Genomic DNA, 14,334 nt, shown 5'->3' with positions numbered 1-14,334 from the left:
GCATGGTTAGCACCCACAAAATGATTTTCCTTTGTAGAAAAATATATTAACATACAGACAGGACTCATGTTTCGAGACAACCTAAAACTGCTGAAACAATATGCAAAGAGCCAGTGACTACAATTATCCCACTTCCAGAGGCAGATTTTGCACAAAGGACCTCATGTCCAAATCTAATTGAATCCACTAATGACCCCTCCACAAATAGGATGGATTCAGATCCCATATTTCTGGAAGATTCAGGAAACTGATCTTCAATCAACTCGTAATTAGCAGCTCCGCAGTCAAGAAAACCAACATCCATCTCTCTACAAGCTTTGATCCAAGAACATTTTAACAAGGATGATGAAGTTGTGCGCGATCTATCTCCAGCAATATCAACTTCAGTAAAGCATACAGCTTCCAAACATCCACCTGCAAGATTTTATATACCAGGAGTCACAATTGCATGTATCATTATAACAGCCCCTCCCCCTCACAAAGAGAGAATGAACAGAACCAAGTTAACTATTCATAATACCCCCTAAAGCATTATATGTAACAACATGCAAAGACTATAACAAACTGCCTCTTCAACGTAAATTATGTCCAGTACAGGATGAACATATTCCTCAGTGTTTATACAGATTAATTGCTGATTTTGAACAAGATCAGGAGAATCAAATATAACAGTGCCACCTGCACCCCCAACTACTGCATTAGGTTTCTTCTTCTCTTAGATATATGCATACGAGGACAGCTAGAGGATGTGAACAGAAGGAACAAGGTAAACTAGGAGATGCGAATATATCTGATCTTGCTTTCATCCTATCAATGAGGTCTTAATTTTACATTAACAAACCATGTATAAGATCATCAAGCCATTGCAAAAGACCTCAACAAATTATACTTATGAAGGATGTCTGCACTTCTAATAAATTGCACAAGAATTATCAGTGACAGACTATCTTCGTCTAGACTCTAGTGCACCACCCAAGTTTCTGATAGCACAAATATTTACAATATAATTAAATCTTTGCAATCTCAAATAGATACTTAACGTGAAAGTAGAGCTCTAGCAAATCCAGTATGATCTTTGTCATTCGCCATAGCAACAACAAAAACCAATCTTGCATCACAATATGCCATCTTAACCATGTCCACCAATGCCTGAGCAGATTCTTTGGTATGGGCTGAGATTTTCATTTAAAGAAAAACATTAGCACAAGCTAGTTATCAACGCGATCAAAATATGGGCAAAAATCAGAATTCGTCAATGTTAAATAAGAGTAAACAGGAAAATCTATATGGAGTATTTTTTTCATTCTAATCACTTGGCTGCAGCAATGACCTTACAGACTTACGTTTCTTTGTATGTTGAAGGACAGAACTAAGAATAAATGGATGAACCACATAAATAGTTATAACCCTAAAAGGCTGACATCATAGTGTAGTGTGAAAACAGAAATCGTGAAACAAGGGAACCAAACCTCCATCAAGAAGTATAGTTGCTCCTGGTAGTCCTAGCTTGTCAGCTTCCTTAGATGTCAAAAATTGGCTTCTACCAACTAAATATGCACTTTCTAGACCAGCACGAATGGACGTATCCGATAACATCCACCCTACAATAATTACGGGCGTAAAGATATCATAATGGTGCAGGTAAGGCCAGAGCTCAAAGAGACATTTTCCAGCTGATATGTGACATGGTTGTAAAAGATGCTTCGTAGCATGCAAATGTACTTCTTGAAGCAATAAGAGTCAACTTGATTAACAAAAACACCAATGAGTGTTATTTTTCAAGTAGTAATGTAGTATTAACATTGAATAAGTTAAGCAAGTTATAAATATCAATGAGTTTAATCTGTTAAAATAAGGCTGCTGGAAATGCATTGGATTTTAATAAAAAAAGCAGAGATTTAATGTTATAACAAGCTTCGGCCAAGTAAGTCTGGGGCTTACTATCAAACAGAGAACCAGCTACACACTCAATTAACCCATATTCAGTGACCACGGCATTGACAGGCACATTTTCAATCCACTGTTGGGGTCCTATCATCATTATTAAATAATAACAAAGAGTAGTTTAACAATACCATATGCCAATCCACGTCGTCGGAATGGAACATCCAAAATTCAAGAAAAGGTGGGGAAGACTTATGTTAACTACCAAATAGACTGAACAATTGTCGACAATATAGATTTCACTGATAAGGCCATTTTCTTCATTTACCATTACTCAACTTTCCAAAAAGACTAGGAGTGTAGCATAATAAACTACTCTAAAGAGTTCCTATCCATGTAAAAAAGACACATAGGACTCATAAGAAGTTATATTTTCAAACCTTGTTCACGAAGACAAAGTGCTGCGCAAGTAGCAGTTATAGCGTTCTTGAGCTGGTGAGAACCAAGCAGGCGCAATTGTAGATCAAACAACTCAATTGACTTGTATATGACAGATTCACAGAAAAAAAATGGGTTAAAAAAGAAATAAAAGTAGCTTTATAACACTCTTAAATGAACTGTATAATATAATTCAATTCAATACCACGTGAAGGTCGCTCTCAATCAAGAGCAGAATATCACATAATTGGTGAGGCACCTGACAGGCTCCAGAAAAGCCTTTCAGAACACTTCTATTTCCAGGATCTGATGCTGATACAACAGGTGAACATAGAGACAATGCCTTCTCACGTATGATACTCTCAATATGTGGAAGGAACGGCCCACCCAGAACCAGCTAAAAGATTTTACAAGCAAGTTAGAATTGCATATTCTGCATTATAACTCTTGCATAGTTGTATGTATAACTTTATCTTGATCTACATACTTGATGGTAGTTATCTGCCTCCATACACAGTAAATAAAGGTCAAATTATGACATTGACATTTAAAAGTAGTAATTAGTTTATATCTGCCTCCACTTCAATGCTGGTTGTTCATATTCAAGCCTAATTAAATTGTGTGTTGTCTATTTGTTGCCTCTCTCCCAAGAGAAGACAACACAATATGACTAAGACCATATTTGTGAAGGAAATAATGTACAGAACCACCTAACTGGACGGTCTTCTTTAATTATTCCTGATTTAGCCACAGCAATACTCTGCAGAGATCCCCCTAGTGCAGCTAGATGCTCTTCACCTATATTGGTAATGATTGCTGCTGCCAGATCTGAACTGGTAAATACATTGGTTGCATCCCGAGCGCCACCCAATCCAGCCTATAGGTGGACATAAGAAATCAAAATGTTATCCATTCCACGATGTTGACTTCCACCTTTATCAATCAAAGCTAGACGACAAACAATATAACGCGGATTACACGCATTTAGGAGTGGAGAAGAGGAACAAGATGATCAAGTTAATAGTGAATTAAAATTTACAGCCGGTATAGAGAATCCCGAAATATGCTGTTAATTCCAGAACATGGTGACCTAAAATTACACTGTCACCAAGATTAGGGTAAAGAACAATTAAGTTTAGTGAGAGAGAAAAAGAATCAAGAGACATATCTTCCATTTATAATAGTATTATAATTTGAAATCATGTATTTTCTTCTGAAAAAGGAAAGAAAATTGACCAAATAGAAAGCTTGTTGGTTAGTATAAGAGCTCAGACAAGATAAGTTTACCTCAACAACTGCAAATTGAACTCTCTCTTCGGCAAATAAGCTCAATGCGATGGCGGTGAAAACCTTGATTTCAAGATTTAACAATCAAATAAATTGAATGACAATAAAGTTCAGTATCACAATCAACCAACAAGTCAACCAGAAGACATACCATCTTCAAGTAAGGTGATAGCAAAATATATCTATCCACGAGCATACCTCAAACTGACTGAGATGCCCTTTTTCACGTTCAATTGCGATATCAAGCTCATCCTTTATTTTGTGGAAGTGTGAATCCAGTGACTTCACTGGCACTGCCTCACCACTCGCTCCCAGCGTTATGCGCTCTCTAATACTACGTATATGTGGGCTGAAAGAAGGCAATACCTTCAGTTGATTGTATTTATAAACTAAGCAGCTAAACATTTGTATTTCATGATAAAACAATCATGATTCTTCCACAATATAATCTGAATCATAGTGTGAGTTACAGACACATACCTGGTATAGCAACCAACAGAATACCCCTCGGCACATAAAATGCTGGAGATAAATGCAGCAGTTGATCCTTTCCCTTTTGTACCAGCAATATGTATAGCCTAAATCAATATCGAATCTTCTTCTAAACAAATCCAAAATCTAAAATAGTGCTACTAAAAAATAAACTCAATCTATATCAGGCTGTTCCTCAACTCAAATCCATTCACTAAAACCTTACGGCAGATGAATGCTGAGAAACGGTAACATGAGTATTAATCGAATTCACAGAAACCTTACCTTGAATTTGGATTGAGGACTGCCAAGATTGTGCAACAGCCGCCGCATCCTACCTAAATCGAAACCGTCGCAGGAATCGGTACCGGCTCCCTTAGGAACACCGATTTTTTCGTAGTTCTTGAGCTTTTCCATGAATGCATCCATTTCCGGGGCCTCAGTAGACGCAGTAGAAAGACGTCGGCACGAAGCGCGGGGCAATGCTCTGGATTTAGCAAAAAGTGGTTGGAGTACGAGGGCAGTGAAACGACACGCAATGCTTGAAACTTTCATAGTAGGAATTTGAGCAAATTCTATTCAGACACACGAAAACGGAGACGCTGGCAGTGCTTGACTCGTTTAGACCATCCACAATAGGAATAGCCCAGCAATAGCCCAGCCATAGCCCAGCCACTGCCACATCATCAGCACTAAAAATCCTCCTGTCACATCATAAATAGCTCAGCCACATCACTAATAACAATTATATAAAATGACATAATTAACAATCACACAATATACGGAATTCAATTTACGAGACATATACGGGAAAAGTTTAATAATACTATTAAAATTTAAAAAAGTACAATAAATTAAAAAAAGTACATTAATTTAAAAAAAATACATTAATAAAAAAGAGTGACAATTCACTCCTCGTCTCCGTCGTCGTCGCCTCCGTCGCCACCATCGCCGCCGCCACCATCGCCGTCGCCTCCGCCGCCTACGCCGCTGCCGCCGCCACCGGTCTCCCTCCGTATAGCCTCCAACTCGTCCTGCAGGCTCATGAGCAAGGTTTGAAGCACGCTATTCTCCACGGGATCCGTCGCCACCCGCCATTTGGCCATCGTCTTGATCAACTGAGCGCGTGTTTGGGCGCGAGCGAAGAATTTGAGGTCCTGGGTGGATTGGCCAAGGGGGGATGCCGACTGGACCTCCTGGGAAGCCCCGGCGTTACTTCTCGCCGCCTGCTGAGCGCGTCTGCGCCCAATCGGGCGAGGTCGGCCACCGACCGAACGCGGCGTGGGGAACTCCTGCGTCGTCTCGGGGAGGTCGTGGGAACCTCCGCTGCTGCCGCTGTAATCGCCGGTGTAGTTCAGTCGTTGCTTCTTCGGCCAGCCAGAGTCGATACCTACTCGGAACTTCTCGGACTCGCTCAGTACAAGATAGCAGTTCCAGTAGGTGAAGTCCTTGTATAAACCCTTCACTGGGAAGGCTTTCTCCGCTATTCTCCTGCAGTCATCCTCCGTTTGGCCACTGCTCATCATGCGGAGTGCGTTGGAGTACAAACCCGAAAATCGGGAGACTGCCGCCCTGATTCGGTTCCAGCCCTTCCGGCAATCCTCCCCGTTGCGGGGCCTCCCCTCCGGGCAAAATCTCTGGTAGGCTACTGCTATCTTGCCCCACATGTTGACGATCCTTTGCTCGTTCGAAACGAGAGGATCGTCGCAAACACTCACCCACGCCTTGCTGAGAGCGACGTTCTCGTCGTCCGTCCACCTCCTCCGTACCTCCTCCTCACCCGGCTGCGACGACTCGCCGACCTTCTTCTTTGGGGCGCCACGCCCCGGCACTGCCCCCCCTGAACTAGAGTCTCCGGAGCTCCGAGAGTATCAAACCCCAACTCATCCAAGGAGAAACTATCAAACCCCAAGGGTGTTTGGGTCTATGTGTGCGAAGACCCAGTCGAAAAATCAAAACTAGGGCGATAGACATCCCCCGCCGTCGCCGGGGACCCCCCAGGAGTCCCATGTGTAGCCGGTACGACCCCCGGAGTCCACTGTGTCGCCGGTACGACCCCCGGAGTCCACTGTGTCGCCGGTACGACCCCCGGAGTCCACTGTGTCGCCGGTGCTCCCCCGAGCATCATCTGCATCCCGGGTACCCACCCCGATATCGGCGGAAACCCCCCCGGCGGACTCCCCCCCATTGGGGCCCCGGGCATCATCTGTTGCCATGGGTACATGTTGTAGTACCCGGGCACCTGACCCCATCCACTTCCCACAGGGATCGACGGAGTTTGTGACCCGCTACTCCCGGAACTAGGCTCGTTGTTGAGATCAATTTCCCGTTGTTGATCTTGAACAGAAAGAAAGATAGAGAGAGTACTCGTTAAAACAAGTGGTGCGAATGAAAATGACGAGCAAAGCGCGTATATATAGTGTTTCGGAAAAAAAAAATTAATTTTCGCGCTGGGCGGTGCGCTGGGCGATCCGGGAGCTGCAATAGCGCCGAAAGGACCGCCCAGCCGACCGCCCAGCGCCACGCCACCGCCCAGCGCTGCGCGGTTTCTCTCTCCAGTCAGCGGCTGGGCGGCTGCAATAGACCGCCCAGCGAACCGCCCAGCGCCGGCACTCGGCTGGGCGGTCGCTGGGCGGTTATTGTGGATGGTCTTAGACCATCCACAATAGGAATAGCCCAGCAATAGCCCAGCCATAGCCCAGCCACTGCCACATCATCAGCACTAAAAATCCTCCTGCCACATCATAAATAGCCCAGCCATAGCCTAGCCACATCATAAATAGCCCAGCCACATCACTAATAACAATTATATAAAATGACATAATTAACAATCACACAATATACGGAATTCAATTTACGAGACATATACGGGAAAAGTTTAATAATACTATTAAAATTTAAAAAAGTACAATAAATTAAAAAAAGTACATTAATTTTAAAAAAAATACATTAATAAAAAAGAGTGACAATTCACTCCTCGTCTCCGTCGTCGTCGCCTCCGTCGCCGTCGCCTCCGTCGCCACCATCGCCGCCGCCACCATCGCCGTCGCCTCCGCCGCCTACGCCGCTGCCGCCGCCACCGGTCTCCCTCCGTATAGCCTCCAACTCGTCCTGCAGGCTCATGAGCAAGGTTTGAAGCACGCTCTTCTCCACGGGATCCGTCGCCACCCGCCATTCGGCCATCGTCTTGATCAACTGAGCGCGTGTTTGGGCGCGAGCGAAGAATTTGAGGTCCTGGGTAGATTGGCCAAGGGGGGATGCCGACTGGACCTCCTGGGAAGCCCCGGCGTTACTTCTCGCCGCCTGCTGAGCGCGTCTGCGTCCAATCGGGCGAGGTCGGCCACCGACCGAACGCGGCGTGGGGAACTCCTGCGTCGTCTCGGGGAGGTCGTGGGAACCTCCGCTGCTGCCGCTGTAATCGTCGGTGTAGTTCAGTCGTTGCTTCTTCGGCCAGCCAGAGTCGACACCTACTCGGAACTTCTCGGACTCGCTCAGTACAAGATAGCAGTTCCAGTAGGTGAAGTCCTTGTATAAACCCTTCACTGGGAAGGCTTTCTCCGCTATTCTCTTGCAGTCATCCTCCGTTTGGCCACTGCTCATCATGCGGAGTGCGTTGGAGTACAAACCCGAAAATCGGGAGACTGCCGCCCTGATTCGGTTCCAGCCCTTCCGGCAATCCTCCCCGTTGCGGGGCCTCCCCTCCGGGCAAAATCTCTGGTAGGCTACTGCTATCTTGCTCCACATGTTGACGATCCTTTGCTCGTTCGAAACGAGAGGATCGTCGCAAACACTCACCCACGCCTTGCTGAGAGCGACGTTCTCGTCGTCCGTCCACCTCCTCCGTACCTCCTCCTCACCCGGCTGCGACGACTCGCCGACCTTCTTCTTGTCCTTCTTCTTTGGGGCGCCACGCCCCGGCACTGCCCCCCCCTGAACTAGAGTCTCCGGAGCTCCGAGAGTATCAAACCCCAACTCATCCAAGGAGAAACTATCAAACCCCAAGGGTGTTTGGGTCGATGTGTGCGAAGACCCAGTCGAAAAATCAAAACTAGGGCGATAGACATCCCCCGCCGTCGCCGGGGACCCCCCAGGAGTCCCCTGTGTAGCCGGTACGACCCCCGGAGTCCACTGTGTCGCCGGTACGACCCCCGGAGTCCACTGTGTCGCCGGTGCTCCCCCGGGCATCATCTGCATCCCGGGTACCCACCCCGATATCGGCGGAAACCCCCCCGGCGGACTCCCCCCCATTGGGGCCCCGGGCATCATCTGCTGCCATGGGTACATGTTGTAGTACCCGGGCACCTGACCCCATCCACTTCCCACAGGGATCGACGGAGTTTGTGACCCGCTACTCCCGGAACTAGGCTCGTTGTTGAGATCCATTTCCCGTTGTTGATCTTGAACAGAAAGAAAGATAGAGAGAGTACTCGTTAAAACAAGTGGTGCGAATGAAAATGACGAGCAAAGCGCGTATATATAGTGTTTCGGAAAAAAAAATTAATTTTCGCGGTGGGCGGTGCGCTGGGCGATCCGGGAGCTGCAATAGCGCCGAAAGGACCGCCCAGCCGACCGCCCAGCGCCACGCCACCGCCCAGCGCTGCGCGGTTTCTCTCTCCAGTCAGCGGCTGGGCGGCTGCAATAGACCGCCCAGCGAACCGCCCAGCGCCGGCGCTCGGCTGGGCGGTCGCTGGGCGGTTATTGTGGATGGTCTTAGACCATCCACAATAGGAATAGCCCAGCCATAGCCCAGCCACTGCCACATCATCAGCACTAAAAATCCTCCTGCCACATCATAAATAGCCCAGTCATAGCCTAGCCACATCATAAATAGCCCAGCCACATCACTAATAACAATTATATAAAATGACATAATTAACAATCACACAATATACGGAATTCAATTTACGAGACATATACGGGAAAAGTTTAATAATACTATTAAAATTTAAAAAAGTACAATAAATTAAAAAAAGTACATTAATTTAAAAAAAATACATTAATAAAAAAGAGTGACAATTCACTCCTCGTCTCCGTCGTCGTCGCCTCCGTCGCCGTCGCCTCCGTCGCCACCATCGCCGTCGCCTCCGCCGCTGCCGCCGCCACCGGTCTCCCTCCGTATAGCCTCCAACTCGTCCTGCAGGCTCATGAGCAAGGTTTGAAACACGCTCTTCTCCACGGGATCCGTCGCCACCCGCCATTCGGCCATCGTCTTGATCAACTGAGCGCGTGTTTGGGCGCGAGCGAAGAATTTGAGGTCCTAGGTGGATTGGCCAAGGGGGGATGCCGACTGGACCTCCTGGGAAGCCCCGGCGTTACTTCTCGCCGCCTGCTGAGCGCGTCTGCGCCCAATCGGGCGAGGTCGGCCACCGACCGAACGCGGCGTGGGGAACTCCTGCGTCGTCTCGGGGAGGTCGTGGGAACCTCCGCTGCTGCCGCTGTAATCGCCGGTGTAGTTCAGTCGTTGCTTCTTCGGCCAGCCAGAGTCGACACCTACTCGGAACTTCTCGGACTCGCTCAGTACAAGATAGCAGTTCCAGTAGGTGAAGTCCTTGTATAAACCCTTCACTGGGAAGGCTTTCTCCGCTATTCTCCTGCAGTCATCCTCCGTTTGGCCACTGCTCATCATGCGGAGTGCGTTGGAGTACAAACCCGAAAATCGGGAGACTGCCGCTCTGATTCGGTTCCAGCCCTTCCGGCAATCCTCCCCGTTGCGGGGCCTCCCCTCCGGGCAAAATCTCTGGTAGGCTACTGCTATCTTGCTCCACATGTTGACGATCCTTTGCTCGTTCGAAACGAGAGGATCGTCGCAAACACTCACCCACGCCTTGCTGAGAGCGACGTTCTCGTCGTCCGTCCACCTCCTCCGTACCTCCTCCTCACCCGGCTGCGACGACTCGCCGACCTTCTTCTTGCCCTTCTTCTTTGGGGCGCCACGCCCCGGCACTGCCCCCCCCCCCTGAACTAGAGTCTCCGGAGCTCCGAGAGTATCAAACCCCAACTCATCCAAGGAGAAACTATCAAACCCCAAGGGTGTTTGGGTCGATGTGTGCGAAGACCCAGTCGAAAAATCAAAACTAGGGTGATAGACATCCCCCGCCGTCGCCGGGGACCCCCCAGGAGTCCCCTGTGTAGCCGGTACGACCCCCGGAGTCCACTCTGTCGCCGGTACGACCCCCGGAGTCCACTGTGTCGCCGGTGCTCCCCCGGGCATCATCTGCATCCCGGGTACCCACCCCGATATCGGCGGAAACCCCCCCGGCGGACTCCCCCCCATTGGGGCCCCGGGCATCATCTGCTGCCATGGGTACATGTTGTAGTACCCGGGCACCTGACCCCATCCACTTCCCACAGGGATCGACGGAGTTTGTGACCCGCTACTCCCGGAACTAGGCTCGTTGTTGAGATCCATTTCCCGTTGTTGATCTTGAACAGAAAGAAAGATAGAGAGAGTACTCGTTAAAACAAGTGGTGCGAATGAAAATGACGAGCAAAGCGCGTATATATAGTGTTTCGGAAAAAAAAAATTAATTTTCGCGCTGGGCGGTGCGCTGGGCGATCCGGGAGCTGCAATAGCGCCGAAAGGACCGCCCAGCCGACCGCCCAGCGCCACGCCACCGCCCAGCGCTGCGCGGTTTCTCTCTCCAGTCAGCGGCTGGGCGGCTGCAATAGACCGCCCAGCGAACCGCCCAGCGCCGGCGCTCGGCTGGGCGGTCGCTGGGCGGTTATTGTGGATGGTCTTAGAATTTACAGCAACTTAAAACCCATTTTTGGGGTGAAAAATTCACTCCAATTGAACCCTACAACCAATCGCAAAATCCAAATTTATACGTTTTTGTACAGTGCAACGCAAATTGTTTGCATAGTTGTAATAATATAGAGTAACATTTTATTTTATTAGGTTTTTAAATAAATTTTTGTTTAATTAGATCTTTATATTAATATGTTTTGTTTTATTTGATTTTTTTATAAATTTTTATTTGTGAGTTGGCAAGCTCATGACAGTATTTAGCATTAATATAATCAGAGCAAAAAAAATTAAGAACAATCATAGGAACACACGACTAATAGAGTGATGCTAAATGGCCATAATGTGGCCGCCCATAAAGAGTTAATTTAGTCAATTTACATGTATAAAAAAACTAGAATTACCGATGTAAACTTATATGTGTGTGAATGGACTTGTGAGTTGATACTTATCTTTGAATTCCATTACGTAAAACACATTAATATCACGAATTACTGTATACGTTGAGCAACAATCAAGAAATGACAGTAGTAATAAGTTGAGCAAAAACTACGAAAGAGCAACACTAACATGTTGAACAACTTATAATGAAGATGATATAAAAGTAAAATCAAGTAGTATTAAACCAAAAATTTGAAAAAAAATCAATTTTTTTTGTTATTTAATTAATTTATGGCTGACCATAATGTGGCCGCGTAGCATTATTCGACTAATAATACCCTTTGGAGAGATAGGAGAGACATATCGATCACAAAAGAAAAAGAAAAAATAATTAAAACTTTATTAATGGATAAAATATTAACGTATTAAAATAGAAAAAACAGAATATTATATAGATATGAGTTTAAGTTAAACATGACTTGATCGCACACTGTTGATAACGTAGCCAATTAAGTACTCCACTGTTTTGTCAACATAATACTATATAAATAGAACACTAAAATAAATCAATATTCAAGAACAAACATCTTCTTAGGATAGTCTTGAAAGTTGTCTACCGAAAATTAAAAGGACACATGCAGGGAGACAATTAATCATAATTTTTAGTAGTAATTATCTAGTGTATAATCCGGTTGTCCATTATAGGTTGGACTAATGAAGTTATGAAACACAAAGAATTCCCATTTCCTTTAGTGATCTGATCGCTAACTCATGATGACCTGGTAATAAAATAAAAATCACAAAATAATTTTATTCGACATCCGCTATAAATCCAATTGAATATCCTACCTAGACAGGTGACAGCCACATTCACCAATCCATCAATTTCTTGTTGAAACACATATCATTGGTTTTGACGACATAAATTTGAGTATATATATAAGGACATCACACACCAAGAATTAATTAACACAACATAATAAAAATAACAATGGCCTCAAACAGCAACCTCTCGGTTCTCAACGCCCTCGACAATGCCCGCACGCAGATGTACCACGTCACCGCCATTGTGATCGCTGGAATGGGATTCTTCACCGACGCATACGACCTCTTCTGCATCTCCACCGTCTCCAAGCTCCTCGGCCGCCTCTACTACTACGACCCCACCACCGGCAAGCCCGGGAAGCTCCCCCACAGCGTCAACAACGTGGTCATCGGCGTCGCCCTCGTCGGTACCCTAAGCGGCCAGCTCTTCTTCGGCTATTTGGGCGACAAGCTCGGCCGCAAGAGAGTCTACGGCGTCACCCTCATCCTCATGGCCTCCTGCGCCATCTGCTCCGGCCTCTCCTTCGGCTACAGCCCCAAGGTCACTGATTTCAGTTCTCTCATTGTTTTAAGTACTCCTATTTATTTTTATTTCATTTGCCAAACAGGTGGTCATGGGGACGTTATGCTTCTTCCGCTTCTGGCTCGGCTTCGGAATAGGCGGCGACTACCCTCTCTCCGCCACCATCATGTCCGAGTACGCCAATAAAAAGACCCGCGGCGCCTTCATCGCGGCCGTCTTCGCCATGCAAGGCGTGGGGATCATCTTCGCCGGTTTAGTCTCCATGATCATATCTCGGGTCTTCCTCGGGATGTATGCCGGGCCGGCCTTCAGTGAGGATCACGTGTTCTCCACCGAGCCCGAGGCCGACTACGTGTGGAGAATCGTGCTGATGATCGGCGCGCTCCCGGCGCTGCTGACGTTCTACTGGAGGATGAAGATGCCGGAGACAGGGCGGTACACGGCCTTGATCGAGGGGAACGCGAAGCAGGCGGCGGCGGATATGGGGCGCGTGCTCGACATCGAGATCAACGCGGAGCAGGAGAAGGTGGCTCAGTTCAACTCCGCTAACGAGTACAAGCTTTTTTCGAACGAGTTCTTCACCCGCCACGGGAAGCACTTGATCGGGACAGCAACCACGTGGTTTTTACTAGACATCGCTTTCTACAGCCAAAACCTAACGCAGAAGGACATTTTCCCAGTGATGGGGCTGACGCAGGAAGCCGTAAATGTCAGCGCGCTAAGGGAGATGTTCGAGACGTCGCGGGCGATGTTCGTGATCGCTCTCTTCGGGACCTTCCCGGGCTATTGGTTCACCGTTGCCTTCATTGAGAAAATCGGGCGGTTCTACATCCAACTAGTCGGATTCTTCATGATGTCTTTGTTCATGTTCATCATTGGAGTGAAGTACGAATACCTCAAGAACAAGGACCACAAGTGGACCTTTGCGGCACTCTACGGCCTCACCTTCTTCTTCGCCAACTTCGGCCCCAACAGCACGACCTTCGTGCTGCCCGCCGAGCTGTTCCCGACGCGGGTGCGCTCGACGTGCCACGCCCTGAGCGCCGCGTCGGGGAAGGCCGGGGCCATGATCGGCGCCTTCGGGATACAGAACTTCACGCAGGACGGGAAATCCGAGCAGATCAAGAAGGCCATGATCATCTTGGCCATTACCAATCTGATGGGATTCGGCTTCACCTTCATGCTCACTGAGACCAAGGGCCGGTCGTTGGAGGAGATATCCGGGGAAGATGCTGGCTACGGCGATGCTCAGGTCGCCGACCAACCCGACCATTGATTTTCGGACTTGATAAATTTTATTGCTACTACTTACTACAAAAGGAAATGCTTTGAATAAATTAAGGTGTGGCACCAACATTAAATAAGAGCTGGATGGACGATGTGCAACTATCATTTCTCATACACATCGACTCATAATTTTGTGTTTTTTGTCCTTAAAACTTTCTTCTAAAGTGAAACATACTCCCTCCGTCCCCTAATAGGAGTCATTGTTTGACCGGGCACGAGTTTTAAGAAATGTAAAGAAAAGTTGGTTGAAAAAGTTAGTGGAATGTATGACTCACTTTTTTATATTGGTTTTATAATAAAATGTGAGTGGAGTGGGTTAGTGAAATGTGAGACCTACTACCATTTATGGTAAAAATGAAGAGCGACTCTTAATGGGGGACGGCCCAAAAAGGAAATGAGCGACTCTTATTCGGGGACGGAGGGAGTAATTTTGAAAGATCCAATGTGAGGAATTACTATACTTCTATCATCAGTGGCGGACACACAGCCAAGG

At 47.1% G+C, this 14,334-nt stretch overlaps 2 protein-coding genes across 2 annotated transcripts; one reads left to right on the top strand and one right to left on the bottom strand.

Moving 5' to 3' along the window:
- Positions 1-6: 6 nt before the first annotated feature.
- Positions 7-4,673, bottom strand: LOC121799883 (dihydrofolate synthetase-like). Its single transcript, XM_042199399.1, has 10 exons — positions 4,366-4,673; positions 4,090-4,187; positions 3,808-3,958; positions 3,610-3,672; positions 3,038-3,199; positions 2,528-2,719; positions 2,325-2,424; positions 1,470-1,601; positions 1,041-1,172; positions 7-414 (listed from the first exon to the last, which is right to left on the bottom strand). The coding sequence occupies exons 1-10, from the start codon at positions 4,633-4,635 to the stop codon at positions 65-67; spliced, it is 1,650 nt and encodes a 549-aa protein (XP_042055333.1). The 5' UTR covers positions 4,636-4,673; the 3' UTR covers positions 7-64.
- A 7,360-nt stretch (positions 4,674-12,033) lies between these two features.
- Positions 12,034-14,086, top strand: LOC121798896 (low affinity inorganic phosphate transporter 5-like). The gene is made up of 2 exons (XM_042198146.1): positions 12,034-12,572; positions 12,640-14,086. Exons 1-2 carry the CDS (start codon positions 12,198-12,200, stop codon positions 13,828-13,830), a joined length of 1,566 nt encoding a protein of 521 aa, XP_042054080.1. The 5' UTR covers positions 12,034-12,197; the 3' UTR covers positions 13,831-14,086.
- The last annotated feature ends 248 nt before the right edge of the window (positions 14,087-14,334 follow it).

Source organism: Salvia splendens, chromosome 4 (genome assembly GCF_004379255.2).
Source record: "Salvia splendens isolate huo1 chromosome 4, SspV2, whole genome shotgun sequence".
NCBI classification, from domain to species: Eukaryota; Viridiplantae; Streptophyta; class Magnoliopsida; order Lamiales; family Lamiaceae; genus Salvia; species Salvia splendens.
This window is presented reverse-complemented; position numbering and strand designations above follow the sequence as displayed.

What these genes read in the sequence shown, in the direction of transcription:
- LOC121799883 (XM_042199399.1), bottom strand. Translation starts at nt 4,635, where the DNA reads ATGAAAGTTTCAAGCATTGCGTGTCGTTTCACTGCCCTCGTACTCCAA. An exon ending in TTGAGAGCGACCTTCACGTG is followed by an intron (nt 2,425 to 2,527) that starts GTATTGAATTGA and finishes GTCATATACAAG; the next exon opens with TCAATTGAGTTGTTTGATCT. An exon ending in ACTTTGTCTTCGTGAACAAG is followed by an intron (nt 1,602 to 2,324) that starts GTTTGAAAATAT and finishes TAATTATTGTAG; the next exon opens with GGTGGATGTTATCGGATACG.
- LOC121798896 (XM_042198146.1), top strand. Translation starts at nt 12,198, where the DNA reads ATGGCCTCAAACAGCAACCTCTCGGTTCTCAACGCCCTCGACAATGCC. An exon ending in CCTTCGGCTACAGCCCCAAG is followed by an intron (nt 12,573 to 12,639) that starts GTCACTGATTTC and finishes TTTGCCAAACAG; the next exon opens with GTGGTCATGGGGACGTTATG.